Genomic DNA, 16,139 nt, shown 5'->3' with positions numbered 1-16,139 from the left:
GCATTTGACATATGGTAAAAACAAAGGATTTTCTCTATCACACTCCACCTCTGACAACATTTAGCAGCGACCTTTCAAACTAAGGAAACTAAATAGAAACAAGGATATTTAGGGTGTCTACTGCCTCTCAAATACTTTATATTTTAGGTGTTATTGATTTATACGTTATTCACCGATAGCATTATACTGAAAACAACAAAAACACTAAATTAGACAGCAGATAAACTAATAATTACTATTAAAGCTAGTGTACGTGACGAGCAAGACTCCTAAAACTGTGTTTTAACGTGTTTTTCATAAAAGTGAGGGATGTAAAACAAAAGGGTTTGGTTTTTTTTTTTTCCAAGTTGCTTTACGTCGCACCGACAGAGATAGTTCTTATGGCGATGATGGGGCAGGAAAGGGCTAGGAGTGCGAAGGAAGCGGCCGTGGCCTTAATTAAGGTACAGCCCCAGCATTTGCCTGGTGTGAAAATGGGAAACCATGGAAAACCATCTTCAGGGCTGCCAACAGTGGGGTTTGAACCCACTATCTCCCGAATACTGGATACTGACTGCACTTAAGCGACTGCAGCTATCGAGCTCGGTGCAGGTTTTACAGCATAAAAAGGAAATTTAAATTGTATTTCTAATTAAGACTAAATCTAAAATGTTAGGATTGCAAAAGTATAATACAGAGCTTTAATAATTTATATCATTTGTAGTGAAGCATGGTCTTTAATCTTTTGATCAGTGAGTTTTGGCAACACACTCAGGCCACCAGGAGTGAGTTTTATCTTGAAATTTTGAATTCTTAATTTTAAGTTGTTTTGATTCTAACTGTTCTAAATTAATAAATTTATATAATTTGCACCTAGGTATATAACTGATACCTTCCATTTAATTGAAATCAGTGGCGTAGTAAATAATTTTTTTCAAAATAATGAAAAGAATAGTAAAATGTCTGTATGCTTTCTGCTATCTATATAAAATAGTTTTGTCTGTACATTGCTCAGAATTTGAAAAGAATAGTATTTCTGTATCAGTCATGTCCACAGTAACTAGGAAATGAACTTTCTACTTTTTCGTAATTCCTGTATGTACACGCATGACTAGAAAACGGCAAAAGACAATTTAATGAAAATCGGGGAAGGCCTAAAATTTAGTTTTCAAATATTTATGTTTTGGTAGTCCTATCATAATAAAAATTGGTATGCAAAGTCGAGGAATACGTCGCTACAATGAACCACTACAATTTAGGCTATAAATAATTTTACTCACGCTGAGTAAGATGGTAGTTTAGGAGAAGGCCTAAAATTTAATCATCAAAAATTTATATCATTAGTTGTCGTATTGATAAATACTACATAACCAAAGTTATATAGAATTAAATTTCCGACCATTTGTCTTATACATTTTTATCGTACCAGCTATGAAAACAGACATATTCATGAATTTGTATTTTTGTTGCCAAGTCCATACATACGACCATGCACGACAAAATGGGATAACATGATTCAATGAAAATCAGTACATAGTCAGGGAATAAGAAAATAGTCTAAGCTATAAACACTTCCATTCATCCCAGATGAAATTGTAGTTTAGCGGAAGGCGAATAAAATATTATTTTTAAATACCAATGTTATTAGTCCTATCGTAAAGTACTATAAAAAAAACTTGTATAGAATACCATTTCCGATCATTTATCTTTTATTCAGTTTTACCGTACCGACTATGATAAAGAGTGGTATTTCAGAGTCTGAATAAAACGAAATGTGAAGGCCTACAATATCGAAAGCGCGTAACATTGATCAACAATAACATTACATTGTTGTGATGTTCTTTGTCTCCTTTGTCTCTTATGCAGCCTCTCAACTCCGATAGATGGGATTACTGCTGCGTACCGAGTATAAAAGCCTGACTGAAAACTGGCGGGAAATAGCCGGGGAGTTAAAAAACTATCTTCTTTAGCATGCCATTCCTCCGGTTCATTCATTTTCTAATACAGCTGGAACGTAACACACTGGTTCATCATAGTATTTCAGCTATTCGATCCCTACTCTGACACGCTGTTTTGATTGAGCAGTGTGCATACTTAAGGCAGAGCCTCACTTGGTGGTGGTGGTGGTGGTGGTGGTGGTAGTAGTAGCAGCAGCAGCAGCAGCATGGCCTGGTCTAGAACAACAACAAAATAAAAAATCCCCTGGGGAGGATAAAATAACGAATGAAATGCTGAAATTAGGTGGAAGAGATCTGCTAGAAGCCGTGAGAATACTCATCAACAAGTGTATTAACTCTGGAAGAATACCAGAAAATTGGAAAAATGCTGAGGTGATACTTCCAGAGATGCCAACTTTCAAAAAAGGTAATTCGTAATGCAGCCGTTATGGCACGGGGGGGGGGGGGGTCGTAGATATATATATATTTTTAAATCGTGATCTTACTAACTTACATATCATTTAAAGCTTGTAGTTACTGTTTGGTAAACGTACACTGGTAACATGCTTTTTCTTTTCATATCATGTGCATCCTCTGCACTAACAGAGCACTTAACATTTCGGAGTTCATATTAGCACGAAATTCAGTCTTGTTCATCTTCATCATGCGCATCCGAAACATCGCGGCTCCACACACTACAAAACACGTGTGAATGAGATTTTGAGGAGCGCATTAAACTGGGCCATTCTTCCGAGTATACCTCCCTAAATTTTCAACTGTATTACTAGCGTCACTAGTCACGGTAACGTAATCACACGTATTTTGCTGCACAAGAAATCCCTTCATTATTACAAAACCTTTCGCATATCGTAACACACGATTAGCATATATCCTAGAAGAGCAATATATGTAAATTTGGCAACCAAACTCGCAATAAATACTTCTTCAACAGTCACCCAAACAGTATTCACAATTAAATGGAGTTTGTCACCACTTTACCGCCAAAACAAAGACAAAAGAACTCTCATACTTGCATGGAAGTCTGATCATGTGACGAACAAGGACAACAACTCCGCAAGATATGCCACTTCACAGGTGCCTAAATTTCCGGTACTGGAAGCACACACTGCGTTCGGCGCGTGAAAACTCGAAATATTCTTAAACGAGGGACAGGAAAGGGGGATAAATTATTTCTGAGAAATCCGAAGATAATATTCTGAGAATTCATGCCGCCTTGTGTATCCTTTTGAACACTTCATACACTTAGATTTAAAAATCAACAAAAAATCGTAATTTGTGGTGTGTGATTCGTAAAGGCGTAATTATGATGGGTAATTCGTAATTATTACGATTGAATTGTAATAGTTGGCATCTCTGTACTTCTCTTCAAGAAAGGTGATAAGGAAATTTTAGAGAACTATCGTCCTGTGAGTTTGTTATCACACCTTTACAAGCTCCTGACAAATTGTAACCAACCGCCTCGCAAGAGAACTGGATTTTATCAACCTGCCGAGCAAGCGGGATTTCGTAAAGGTTTCTCAACTGTTTAACACATCCAGACTATTCGTCGTCTTCTTGAGAAAACCACTGGGTACAACATCAAGATTCAGCTGGCCTCCACTGATTATAAAAAAGCTTTTGACTCAGTGGAGATTTGGGCAATCATGAAAGCACTTCAAAATGCCACGATGAACTCAAGGTATATAAAGCTCCTGGAAAACATTTATCATCAAGCAACAATGGTAGTCAGAGTGGACGAAGACCTCAACACCAATAAAATCCCAGTTGGCAAATGAGTTCTCCAAAGCTGTTTGCCCTTGCCTTGGAAGATGTATTCAAAACCCTTCATTGGGATAATAAAGGAATAAAAATCAACGGGTTATATTTGAACCACCTGCATTTTGCCAATAACGTGCTCATAAGTGAAAATATAGACGAGCTAGAAAGCATAATCCAAGAATTAAAAACTGCTTTTGCTAAGATTGGTTTGGAAATGAACATTAATAAAACGAAAATACTAAGGCCAGACAGTCGACCACTTAAAATGGGAAAGCAATATACAGACGCTGTCGATGAGTACATCTATCTTGGACACAAGATAAAACTTGGAAAAGACAACCAACGTGCAGAAATTCCTCGCAGAATAGGTACGAGTTGGACTGCATTCCGAAAACTAAGATTCTTCCTCACCCACAAGGATGTTCCAATTAACCTGAAGACCAAGGTTTATAATACGTGCGTGCTGCCAGTTACTACTTACGGTCTGGAAACGATGACTCTGACGAAGGAAAGTGCTTGCAAGCTTCAGCGAACACAACGAGCCATGCTAGGGATCAGCCTTAGGGATAAGATCCGTTCAGAGGACATCAGGAGAACTAATGTAACAGACATCCTAGAGGGAGTAGCAAGACTAAAATGGCAATGAGTAGGACACACGTAACTCGACAAGACTACAACAGGTGGACCTCTAGGTTTGTTCACTGGAGACCATGGGAACAAGAGAGGCATTGGAAGACCCCAGAAGAGATGGCTCGACGACAAAGCTGTTGGCTGGAACACGCTGGTTCCAAGTGGCTCAAGACCGAAGACGATGGAAGCATATGGAAGAGGCCTATATCCAGCAGTGGATTGAAACAGGTTAGAAAAGAAGCTTATATTTCAAAAAAGGCCAATCCGACAAATTTATCATGCAAAGGGACTTGAAAAATGTTTTCATAATACATTGAACGGACTGCTTATGTAAATGGTATATGGAAACGAATTTACTTTCTCACTGGCCAAGCAAAAGTAAGAAAACTGAAACATTCACAGGAGCCGCAGGAGTCCTGACATTACAGCAGTTAACAATGGAGCTGAACATGAAAGCTCATAGTATCAGAATGATAAAACACAGTAATCAATGAGAAATCTGCCGTAATGAAGAGATCAGTGAAAGTTTCAAACATACCAACTACAGTTTCAAATGAACTTTACTGCTTTCTCTTTTGTACCTTTCCAACCTTTATAGAAAATCTGATATAGTGACAACCCAATACAGCGAATAAATTTATTGCTGCAGTGAATTCACATTCTAACGGACTTCAGACGTACTTAGCACCCAGGCTCAGCTCAAGAATGACATATTACTGTTAAAATTAAACAAGATAAATCCTCTTTGAACAATTACAAGAATTCATGGTTATAATTTCAACATGTGTTTAGAATGCTGAAGTTACTTATTGCTTACTATTATCATTTTACATTTTATGGCATACATTGGACCACTCTAGTCAATTATACAGAGGACTTATTAATTTCCTATCAGCCCATATTTTTTCACTCAGATGCTGCCTTCCTTTGTTCTGTTGAAAATACCTTCCCATTAGACCATTTATTGATCTTGGTCTGTAGCCTGGTGTGTGTAAGTATCATAATTTCTGTTTTGTTTTTGGTATCTTTTGTTATTTCTAGTTCTTTAATATACTCCTTAATTTCGGTGATCCACTTAATTTTGTCTTGCTATTCCATACTTTTTCAAATATACTTCTAATTCTGGTGTCAGGTGTTTGGATAAAATGTCCAAAGAATGATATGTCTTTTTTCCTAACCGTGCTCAATACTGGTCCAATTTCCTTATAAACCGTTTTAATTCATGCTATTCTCCACTGACCATTAACTTGATACTGTTTATTTATGCATGTTCTAATCCTTTGTCTTGTATTTTGCCTGTTTCAGCTGTATCATCACCACCACTACCACCAGAATAGCTGTTGTCACTACCAGTAGTAGGATATTATCATTTCTGGTTGAAGGTGTTACTTTCAATACGAGAAATACACTAACAAATTTTATATTAAGTTTCAAATTTTTAAAAAGATATTCATATTTTCGGGAGGGCAACTGATATAAAAGGAACATTAACTTACCATACGAACCATAACCTTGCTGCTGAGGTGGACCCCCATAATTGGACCCCCACTGAGGTGGTGGCATCTGTTGACCTTGAGGGCCTGGTGGAGCACCCCATCCTTGGTATCCACCTGGACCAGACGGTGTTCCATAACCTAATTAAGAAACAAACTTTAAAAATACACACAGAATATCTTGCTTAAACAGAACACAACTCCGACAAACCATTGGGGAATGCTACGCTTATCAAGCGTTAAAATATCTCCTACATTGAGCATCCAAAATTCTCATTCCACAACAATATTTAAAGAATGACATTCGTACACATGGAAACAAATAACACTGCCTTGTAAATTACAATACTACAAGCATGTCTATAGACATTCAAGATGTACTAATTTCAGTATACTCTGCTTGTACAATGAAGGGAAACACTTATATAGAATTAAGTCATTAAAATGGAGCATAAGGACCATTTTCAACACTGGGTTATAAAGAGCCCAGATCATATGTTATTTTAAATGCAACAGTGATGGTCAGGTCAAGAGAAATCCTTCTTCTGTATGTGACAGTACACGGTACGACCCGAGTGTGTCTGGCGAAGGGTTGGGCAGTCGGTACCAAAGGTGACAACCCAACAGAAAACCAACGACTACGGGCAGAAGAGTTCCCCTATAGGTTTGATGAAGCTATGTAGGGAATTAAAAATTATCAATGAACTGCTGCCTGGCAGATCTGGCAGGGGGGCTGCCAAAGGCTAAGGGAGAATGACGCCTTAAAAAAAAAAATTTTAAAAAAAAGTTAAAAAAAAACTCTTAGTCAACAGGCCTAGCATGTTAGCTGGTGAAGTACTGTGCAAATTGTGAGCCTTCGTAGAAACTTCATTTCACATGCCTGTAGTTTACTAACTGATCAAAGTAATACAGAGGCATCTTGGTTCTCATGGGCACCTTGTTACCCCAAAGTAGATGTCTTAAGAGGTTATAGATGTTGGAACTGCTAGCCACTCTGCTATTTCCGAAACTTAAGTACCCCTGCTGGAAGTCAGGCCGCCTCGGTATTTGAATGCCTGTACATACTGAATGTTCTCACCTTTAACCCTTATGCTTTCAAGGCAACGATCTATCAGCACCCACGGTCCCTGCAAAACCTGACAGGTAACGATCCATGGTTATCGACCTGTGCTGTTATTTCGTTATGTCATGCCAGGTAGCGGCATTTTGCACAGAATAATAAGGGCACAGTTTTAACTAATGTTATACTCCACGGAACTGCCAACTATCAACATTTATCGACATTCTTAGAGTTAATGCATGTGCTCGCTGGAGTTCCGTGTCTTGTTTACGTCGTGGTTGGCGGCAAACTTGCGAGCATCTCTCTCTGTTTTTGTTGATGATACTGAGTATATAGTGAAATAAAGCAGTATCATGTGCATTATATTTAATTTACATGCTAGTTCATTATTAAATAGATTTCTTAGGTAACTGGGTGCAATTGTAAGATAAGTGTTAGATATAGCCTAGTCTGATATAGTTCATTTAGGTTAGCCCTAGTTATGTATCAAATGCAACACGGCACAGAGAGCACATTTAGCTGACAGAATGGTCCAATTCAATCTTCATCGGGATATTGATGACTGCTGACAACTCCATTTTAATAATGGAGAAATTTTAGTATGTTGGAAGAACATTTCCCTGCGCTTCTAAATCGTGTCTCCAATGTTGCTGAGGACTTTCTTCGTAATGTCCCTCAGCAGCCCCAACAACCATGGATGGCAAATCCACTCAGAGAGAATAGAAGAGCAGAGCATGTGTAAGATAAAAGATCTGGGCGTGTCTGACTGCGAACAGACTGTCAGTGCCATCCGTATGGGCTATTCCATGTCCAAAGTCGATCAGACAAGCACCTTCCATGGGATACTGTGCCGTGCGGGTACCACCAGTCAGCAGATTCGTGCAAAACCATCACTGCCAAGGTAAACTGTCTTGGAATACATGTTGTTGACAGGGTTCACCATCGATTGACTTGCATGGAAAGAGTAAACAGACTGGTCACAGTAAGAGAGATTACTTGTGAATTAAATTTGGATACTAATTATGTGAGTGCAGCCATACCATCCAGGATCACCTTATTGAAATGAGGTACAGAAGCTACTGACCCACTTGGGTACCGCTGCCCATTGAACATCACAAGATACAAAGAATGATATTGGCACAAGACCTCCAATCAAATCAATCAAAATCATAGAGCAAAATCACCAGAACAGAATAGTTGTGGTACCATTCGTACACATCGATGGCAGGGTCCGAGTTTGTCACGAAGCATGAGGAATGTATTCTCTAGCCAGCAGAGCACTGTTCAGGCCAGGTTATTGCATCATCGTACAGGGACTATTCACGTAGGATGAAATAGAACACATGGGGCGTCCTCACTGACAAACAACGCAGGAACCTGCTGTCAAGTATGTCCACCTATTCTTTCACCTCCAGCACACTGAAGGAGACCATTATGAACAGTGCAACAATGCACCATTCAGTTGCTCCCAAATTGAGGTAATGAGCAATGCATGGACATAACGATGCTTGCCTGGTCCTAAAGTCAAACGCTTACAGCTTAACAACCTAGAGAATAGAGAACAAGGGTTGCAAAAGATTTCATAATTTTTAAGCAGAAGTACTTCCAATGATGTAAACCATACTGCTGATCATCAAGAGCACATCCATAAGATAACATTAACAGCTTCATAACAATAATGTATAACAGATGCTCAGCAAAATTCTCAAAAAGCTGAAAATAAGTAGTATTCTATTGTCCACAAACCATACATAACCAGATAATTTTGTATTTCTTATAATAAAACACACAAACTGAAGGAACTGAACAGGAACCAACACCACGGAAGAGCAGAAAGGTATGTAAAAACAGCAAGCAAGTAGTCAGAAATGCTGCAAAATAATTTCCTATAAATTACGCAAGATAAAATGACATCATAATTCCTCTAAATTAAGATTCTTACAATTCACAGAGAAATGGTAAGAAAAGAAAGTAACTTCCAACTATCATACAACAGCATGCTGATTAGTAACAATTACACCTAAGTCATACAATCAACAAGTTACAACAAAAATCCCTTACGCACTTCTGATTTTCCATTATGCATGCAATGTACAACCATGACAAGTGATAAAAGTGTGAAACAATAGAATAATTACTAAAACAACACTCCCTCAGAAAATAAGTTTGACGGCTATTAAGATGGGTGAAGATGACTGGATTGTCAAGTATTTCAAATGTTACTCCATCAGGTGGCTGAATATGTAGTTTCACCTAGGAGTACTAGGTAGCTGCTCTCACAAGTATGGTATTTTCTTATCCTGTGACAGGTTTCTTCACTACCTATACTCCGCACGTCCATACTTTTAATTGAAGTTTCACAAAACAAATGAGCATCGCCTTTCCTCTGCTGCCAGCACGCTATGCTCGCAAGGAGAGCTGATGCAATAGACCGCGGTAAACAGCCCTTGTAAAATGTAACACTGTACTCAGAAAAACTAATGAATATGGATTGAAAACGAATTCTCAAAAACTACACTTGGTAAGAAAATCTTACACTAATAGGAGAATATATTAAAAACAAAAGAGAATGAGGAAATAAAACACCACTCACCGCTAATGGTTGGCACAGGAAGGAGGCTATGGCCTACAAAGGGAACACTCTACTGATCTCAGTCACTATACACTCCCGACAAAAAAAAAAAAAACTAATTACCGATGGAAAATGCAAAAGATCGTGAACCGTACCACACACGCTGAGCAAGATAGGTTAACCAAGTGGAGAATGTAAATACAGTAGAACCTCGATTATACGTTTCCGGAAACTACGTTTTACCATAATATTCGTTCAAATTATGTGGTCACGCAAGCATCCTAATTATATCACGTAAAAATCCCACATTATCCGTTCCTCGAAGAAACAATTTCCCATATCAACCGTCCATAAATTTCAGTCCCATCAATGCTAAATCCTCGATCACGCGTTTTTCAGGAAACTGTTCCTCACGGAAGAACGACAACAGCATACTTGCGGATCTTTGTGTTAGCGTCCCATCACTGCGGTAATTTGAGAAAGTACTATACCAGGAAAGCGATCGACGGTGAACTTGCATAAGGGACCATCTTAGCATCGCATTCAGGTGGTACTGTTTAGAGAATCCTCGGAAATCAAAGCAGACTGACTGTGTCCGCAACAACTGGACGAAATCAGAGCGCATTTCGACAGCTCTACTTGAAGACAGAACAAGTTTCACAAATTGTTTGTAGTTGCAAAACGTCTACATTATGTCCAGGTTTAGATGTTCGCTATATTTTTACTTTTCCTGAGTGTATCGCCGAACACGTTTTCGGCACTTCCCTCAGGACAATGTATAGTCACTGAGCTTCCAGGCAGGAATCGAAACTGCTCCTCAACACAAATTTAGTATTTTAATATTATCATATACGATGATGTTATTGAGGCCAGAACAGATGTTGCACCTTACATACATAAAGCCATGAGAGGTTTTGAGATTGCCTATTACTGTTTTCGTCCTAATGTAAGACTGGGAATTACAGGTTTTTGTGTTAAAATGTTATAAAAACTGCAGTCGTTTTATTTCCACACGTTACATGTAAAAACTTTGCATCATTTCGCACTCGTGCCGACCTGTACAGCAAGTGCATTTACCAGCTGAACTCATGGTCGCGAATAACTGTAAATTCAGAAGTTTTAATGATATTTTTTCTCTTTCTAATTTGATTGTGATTAATGACTGACAGAAATGAATATAATGCATTCGAGAACTTAAGAACTGACACATTCAAAACAATATTCTCGAGTTCAACATAACCATTAAACGTCTATGTAGACCTAATTTACACGGTACAAGATTTCCATAAACGGACTACAAACAGTACACCGGTGACCAAATTACAATGGAAGATTTGAAGAAAAAGAGATTTCGCCATCATGTTAGACGCTTTTCTATCACATGTGCTTTATTTCATTAGATAAGAGAATTAAAAACTACTTGTGTTCGATTGTTTGGCTTGTGTTAAGTTTTCCAAACAGTTCGATCAAAGTAGCTGAACTGAAAGTTTTCAGAGGAAACTAACCAAGTTACTCCGGTAAAACTGAATGTAATGTTTCGAGAGTTGTAAGTCGTGTAACGGTAATTAACATTTGAAGCCGGCCCCGCAGTCAAACTTGCCTGCCTCTCATTTGGAGGGCCTGGGATCGATTCCCGGCCAGGTCAGACATTTTTACCTGGATACAAGGGCTGGTTCTAGGTTCACTCATTCGATGATTACCTTTAATTGAGGCGCTATTTAATGGTGAGATGGCGACCTCGGTCTAGAGAGCCAGGAATAACGGCCGAAAGGATTTGCCACACTGACTATGTGTTACCTCGTAATCTGCAGGCCATCGGACCGAGCAGCGGTCGCTTGGTAGGCGGAAGGCCCATTGGAGCTGTAGTTTGGTTGGTTTGGTTTAGGGGTGCGTCGATAAGATTATTAGTACACATATTTCTTTTTTGTGATATTTAGCCAAATTGTTGATGGTTCATTCGTCCCGGATTTTCAGTCTTCCCATGTTATACGCTTTTTTGTCGTGGTCCCTCCAAAAATGGAGAATCGAGGTTCCACTGTATTAGAGTTGGCAACTAGGTGTCGAGATCATGCTCTGCCGATATAAATCGATATGAACGGCAGATTGGGATTGGTAGGATGTCTATGCTTCAGCACATCACCAGACGGAGCCACAATCTGCCAAAACATCAATCTAGAAGTAGAGCCGTGCCGAGTATACTTTCCTTTCATAGTGTTGATTAATGTCTTGCTAAATCTGACAAGTCACAGTGACAAGGAAATGGAAAAAAAGCTAGGACAAAAGGAAGAGTCCATGGCCTTAACCCTTTCCTGCCCTTAGCGCCCACCTGTACACTTTGCCTTCCGGTCCATAGCGCCTGGCTGCATTATCTGCACACGTCTGCGATCTATGCAATAGTTTTGTATTTTTTCAGCAGTGAAGTGTATTTAAGGCATTTATGAACCCGCAATACAATCTAAAAGGCTTAGGAAATTAAAAAAAGTTATATGCCTTGAAGTTCCCTAGGCAACAGTCTTTGAACCAAGCGAGCGCGGATCAGCTGTTTCATTCGTAAACATGGCGGGATTGAATACTGTGGATATTGAAACTGAGCTGAACAAAGGCGAAGAAAATGACACACAATCATTGAGTATGGGTGGAGGTTAATTTTTTGTGAGTAAATAACATATCAACGAAGATAATTTAGTGATAACAGTGATATAAGTGAAAACTGATATAGAGAATTCGGACCTCAGGGCGATGCTGTGGCAATTCAAGTAACACAAACATTTCGTTACTCCAAATGATTATATGGATGATATTGAACCTGTCCATAATTAGAGAAGAGTATTACGTATGTTAGGACAGTAACTATTCAGTGACATAGCCAATTGCATACATGTCAATGCAGAAAATTCAAACAGGCACATTCCAGTAAAACAGATACAGAATGGGAAGGCACTTGAGCGGAGGAAATAACATCCAATATACACGGGCATCACCACTTCCAAAATCACGTGATTATTGGTTTAGACTCTTTCATACAACATGGAAACGTGACAAATGCAGCCTACCATAGCGTCCAGTATCACCAGTGAGGGGGGGTGTGGGTGGAGGGGTGGGGGGAGGAATATGAGGTATTAACCAAGAACCTTATGACTATGAATAGAGAAATGGATGTGATGGTATATTTTTTAATATTACTGAAAATTTGAGTACATTGTGGTTGGTAAAACAAGACAAGATAAAATTTGTAATGACAACATCAGGGACATGGCTCAGGTTGGCGGAATGCAGGATAACATAACTCTGCATAGACTCTAATGGTATGGTCACATGCTAAGAATGGATCCTGATCCCATACCCAGAAAAATGTATGATCTGCAGTTAAAAAACACCAAGAGGGCAGCCAAGAAAGCAATATACAGACATGGTGAAAAACGACATTCAGCAACGAGGAGGGGATTGAGACAACACTGAAGGAGAAAAGTACCAAGACAGAAGTTGGTGGAGGGGTTTCATTCGACGACCCACCGTATAGATGGAACGAGGTGGGATATGTAAACGTAGGCGGGAAAGGGTCAATAAAGTTAAAGACCAAGCATTTGAAAATAGGGAACCATGATAAATCAGCTTTAGGTTTGCCAAGAGTGGGGATTCTAATTCACCCTTTCCAGAAAGCAAACTTGCAGCTAAAGGGTTTGTTCCACGGAACCAACTATCTCAGCATCCAATATTCCACCTGGGTTTTAAAGAAATGGCATCAATTCTACCTTGAGACAGGTTCCTTCAAAACGTTATCCGTGCTGCAATGAATGCCAGTAAGACATATCAAGAGGAATAGGCTGATTTTAACAGTTTGTTTTTGCCAACCTCACCTACAAAATCATCTGTATTCTAAAAACCACCTTAAACATGTTTAATCCCTAACTAAACTACACTTCAGTATAGTGGACACAGATGAAGCTCATAGTTCTCTTGTCCGCCTATTTCTCCACAATGTCCCTTAAACATTCTCATCAACAATGTCCAGAGCTAGGAAAAATTTGCTTGTGTGTAGTGTTCAAGAAGCAAAGTTCAACAGCAAGACTGAATCTATTAGCTGTTTGAAAAAATTATAATAAGATATTTAAGAGTGGCAGATCATGATATCTGCCCGTTCTGGATGGTGTTTGCACCACTTGGAAACAGCATGATGTCGCAAATGTTATAGCACAAATTTCCTCATCTTCGGAACCAATATAATACAACAGGAACGCAGTTTCTCTTAGAGCCTACCCTACCTATCTTACAACCCAATGTCTCTGACCTGTTCTAAACTTACCAGAAGAGGGTGAACCACCGAACAGTACAACCTATACTGAGAAGTGGGAAAGTATGTACGAACGTGCGGAAGTGTCTCCAAATTCTGGAATTTTGTTGCTAGTTTTCAACTGTGATTTGTAAGTTTTCAATGTGAGTTGTCGTAAAATGTAATATCAGGTTAACAAGTGAAAAACTGAAAATAATAGTTATCTTTGGCATAACCGACATGCATTTCGTAAAGCACATGCATTTTTTAATGTATATTCATTTCCCTCTAGTGTCTCTTGCCATATAACGTAAAACGTTTATTACTTTTTAGTTTGTTCAAACATTTCAATATCTTAACCAATGACTAGTTTTTACTAGGCTTATTAAAAGAAAACCTGCACATAATTCACAGTTTGCAAAGTTCGTGCATTAATTACAAGTTATAGAAGAGTCCAATGTAATTTGAAATTTGGTATTCAACTAGTTCCGTGTCATCACTCACATGACACAGCAAATGTCGTTTGCAGTCTGTTACGAAACTACTTGATCCTATGCAAGTGTTTTGCCTGCTTCCAGTAATCTTGAACTCTAAGCTGTTTATTACTAAATCTTTCCAGTCTAACTGCGAGCGTAGCACGCAGTGGCCGAAATTACGTTCAGGCCGCGCTGCAGACACAGCCCATAGTAAGGTTTGACGATTCACTAAAAATCGAGAACGAGCTATGCACGCATTCTGGTAGTTACATCGTGTTTCTTCATGTATTAGTTATGAGAGTATTTAAGCAGATGGCAGTATTATATGTCTAAGTCGGAAATTTATGATATTTTCGATCAGCATGCATCAGTAGGTGATGTCGCTCAGTGAGCTCTAAAACGTGGCTTCTCGCGGCAAACAAGTGCTTTTATTTATAAGTTTCATTTCCGTATTGATGGATATTACTTTACAGAAAAACAATATATATACAAATCTCCACCTTATCAATACAAATTTATTTTACATTAAGCAAGTAAATATAGTCAAATAGTCAAGACTAGTTTCGACCCCTAGGGGGTCATCCTCAGTTGACATGCAATAAAAATTGTATTGTTCATAAAAACATCACATATAGTGGTAAAAGTTTGGACTAATTTAGACTGATCATTAATGTTGGTATGTCTAATGCATGACTAGTGTGCATCGTTCATGAAGACACATATCACCTTACTGCTACTACCATCCAATTTTAGGTTATATAATATGGAACACACATATGTTTGTGTAACTCAACAGTGGCAAGTTCAACTATGTACACAATTGGCTATTGATTAGTCACATGAAAGTACAGAACACTGGCTTGAACATTTCTGATTGAGGTATCAATGCGACACCTTGCTTGCATACATCCTAGAAGCTAAATTCAGTTTGTAAGGCCCATTACTTCTGATTGAAACTTAGTATGAAGTTAAAATTTGAATAAAAATATTTGCTAATGTAGACATTAAAATGTTGTTAAAATGGGCATATAGTCAAAAACAGTGGTATGTATGCCACACATGTCTAGTTAAAAATACATTACATTGATGTTGTTTATGTGCGGTACAACAGCTATGGGTCAGCATATTGACGATCAAAAACATAATTTCACGGACATTAAGAACGACATGCAAATCCTTAATATGAATCCAAAAAGTCCCTTGCTCAGTATAATAGAAGAATTTTACATAAATTTAGACAAATACGTGAATCCAAACTCCAACCTAAATGAAAGTATAGACAAAAACAATATTCTTTTTCATGCAGTAATTCCCTTATTAAAAGATTTCTATATCAAAAGAATAAGCAAACAAAAATCGATATGTTCAAATCAACCGCCCCAAAACCCTCTCCCCTCCAACCCCACTCCCATCACTAACACTCCACCCATCCCCCCAAACCTCCCCTCTACCGCCGCTAACTACAATCTCAGAGCTACACGTATCAGATCCCAACAGGCAGCTACAAAGAACGCACGGTTCCAACATTTTACGTAAGTAAAACGACATACGATTCACTATTACACTTTCTATCCACAACATTATCACACTATTATTTCTATTTCCAGACACTCCACCTTGTTTTTTACAACATATAAGCTTCCAGGACAAATCAACGTGCACCAAGACGCATAACTTTCAACATATTTGACTAATGCCACCAACTATAAACATCGCGACTACGGAAGAAAACATGCTCCATTAATATTCTAATAACTCCAATATCTGTAGCTGCCAATAATATCTCCAGATAAATAAACAGCATTACCTGATCTGCAGCGGATCATTATAATACCAATTGTCTTTACATATAATATTTTTATGGATCCATTTTGTTGGAACACTATATATACAAACCTCATTTATTCCAAATCAGTGTACATGTTGTACCGCACATAAACAAC

General features: G+C 38.5%; 1 protein-coding gene and 1 long non-coding RNA gene across 3 annotated transcripts in view; one reads left to right on the top strand and one right to left on the bottom strand.

The window, feature by feature from the left end:
• Positions 1-16,139, bottom strand: part of LOC136858652 (heterogeneous nuclear ribonucleoprotein 27C) — a 251,789-nt gene that overhangs the window by 123,915 nt on the left and 111,735 nt on the right. For both annotated transcript variants that reach the window (XM_067138366.2, XM_067138367.2), the window contains exon 8: positions 5,822-5,959. In XM_067138366.2, the coding sequence (XP_066994467.1) occupies positions 5,822-5,959 (138 nt within the window). The remainder of the gene's footprint in view (positions 1-5,821; positions 5,960-16,139) is intronic.
• Positions 15,323-16,007, top strand: LOC137497054 (uncharacterized). Its single transcript, XR_011017623.1, has 2 exons — positions 15,323-15,728; positions 15,804-16,007. It is a non-coding gene; the product is annotated as an uncharacterized lncRNA (long non-coding RNA).

The sequence above is a fragment of the Anabrus simplex genome, chromosome 1 (genome assembly GCF_040414725.1).
Source record: "Anabrus simplex isolate iqAnaSimp1 chromosome 1, ASM4041472v1, whole genome shotgun sequence".
NCBI classification, from domain to species: domain Eukaryota; kingdom Metazoa; phylum Arthropoda; class Insecta; order Orthoptera; family Tettigoniidae; genus Anabrus; species Anabrus simplex.
This window is presented reverse-complemented; position numbering and strand designations above follow the sequence as displayed.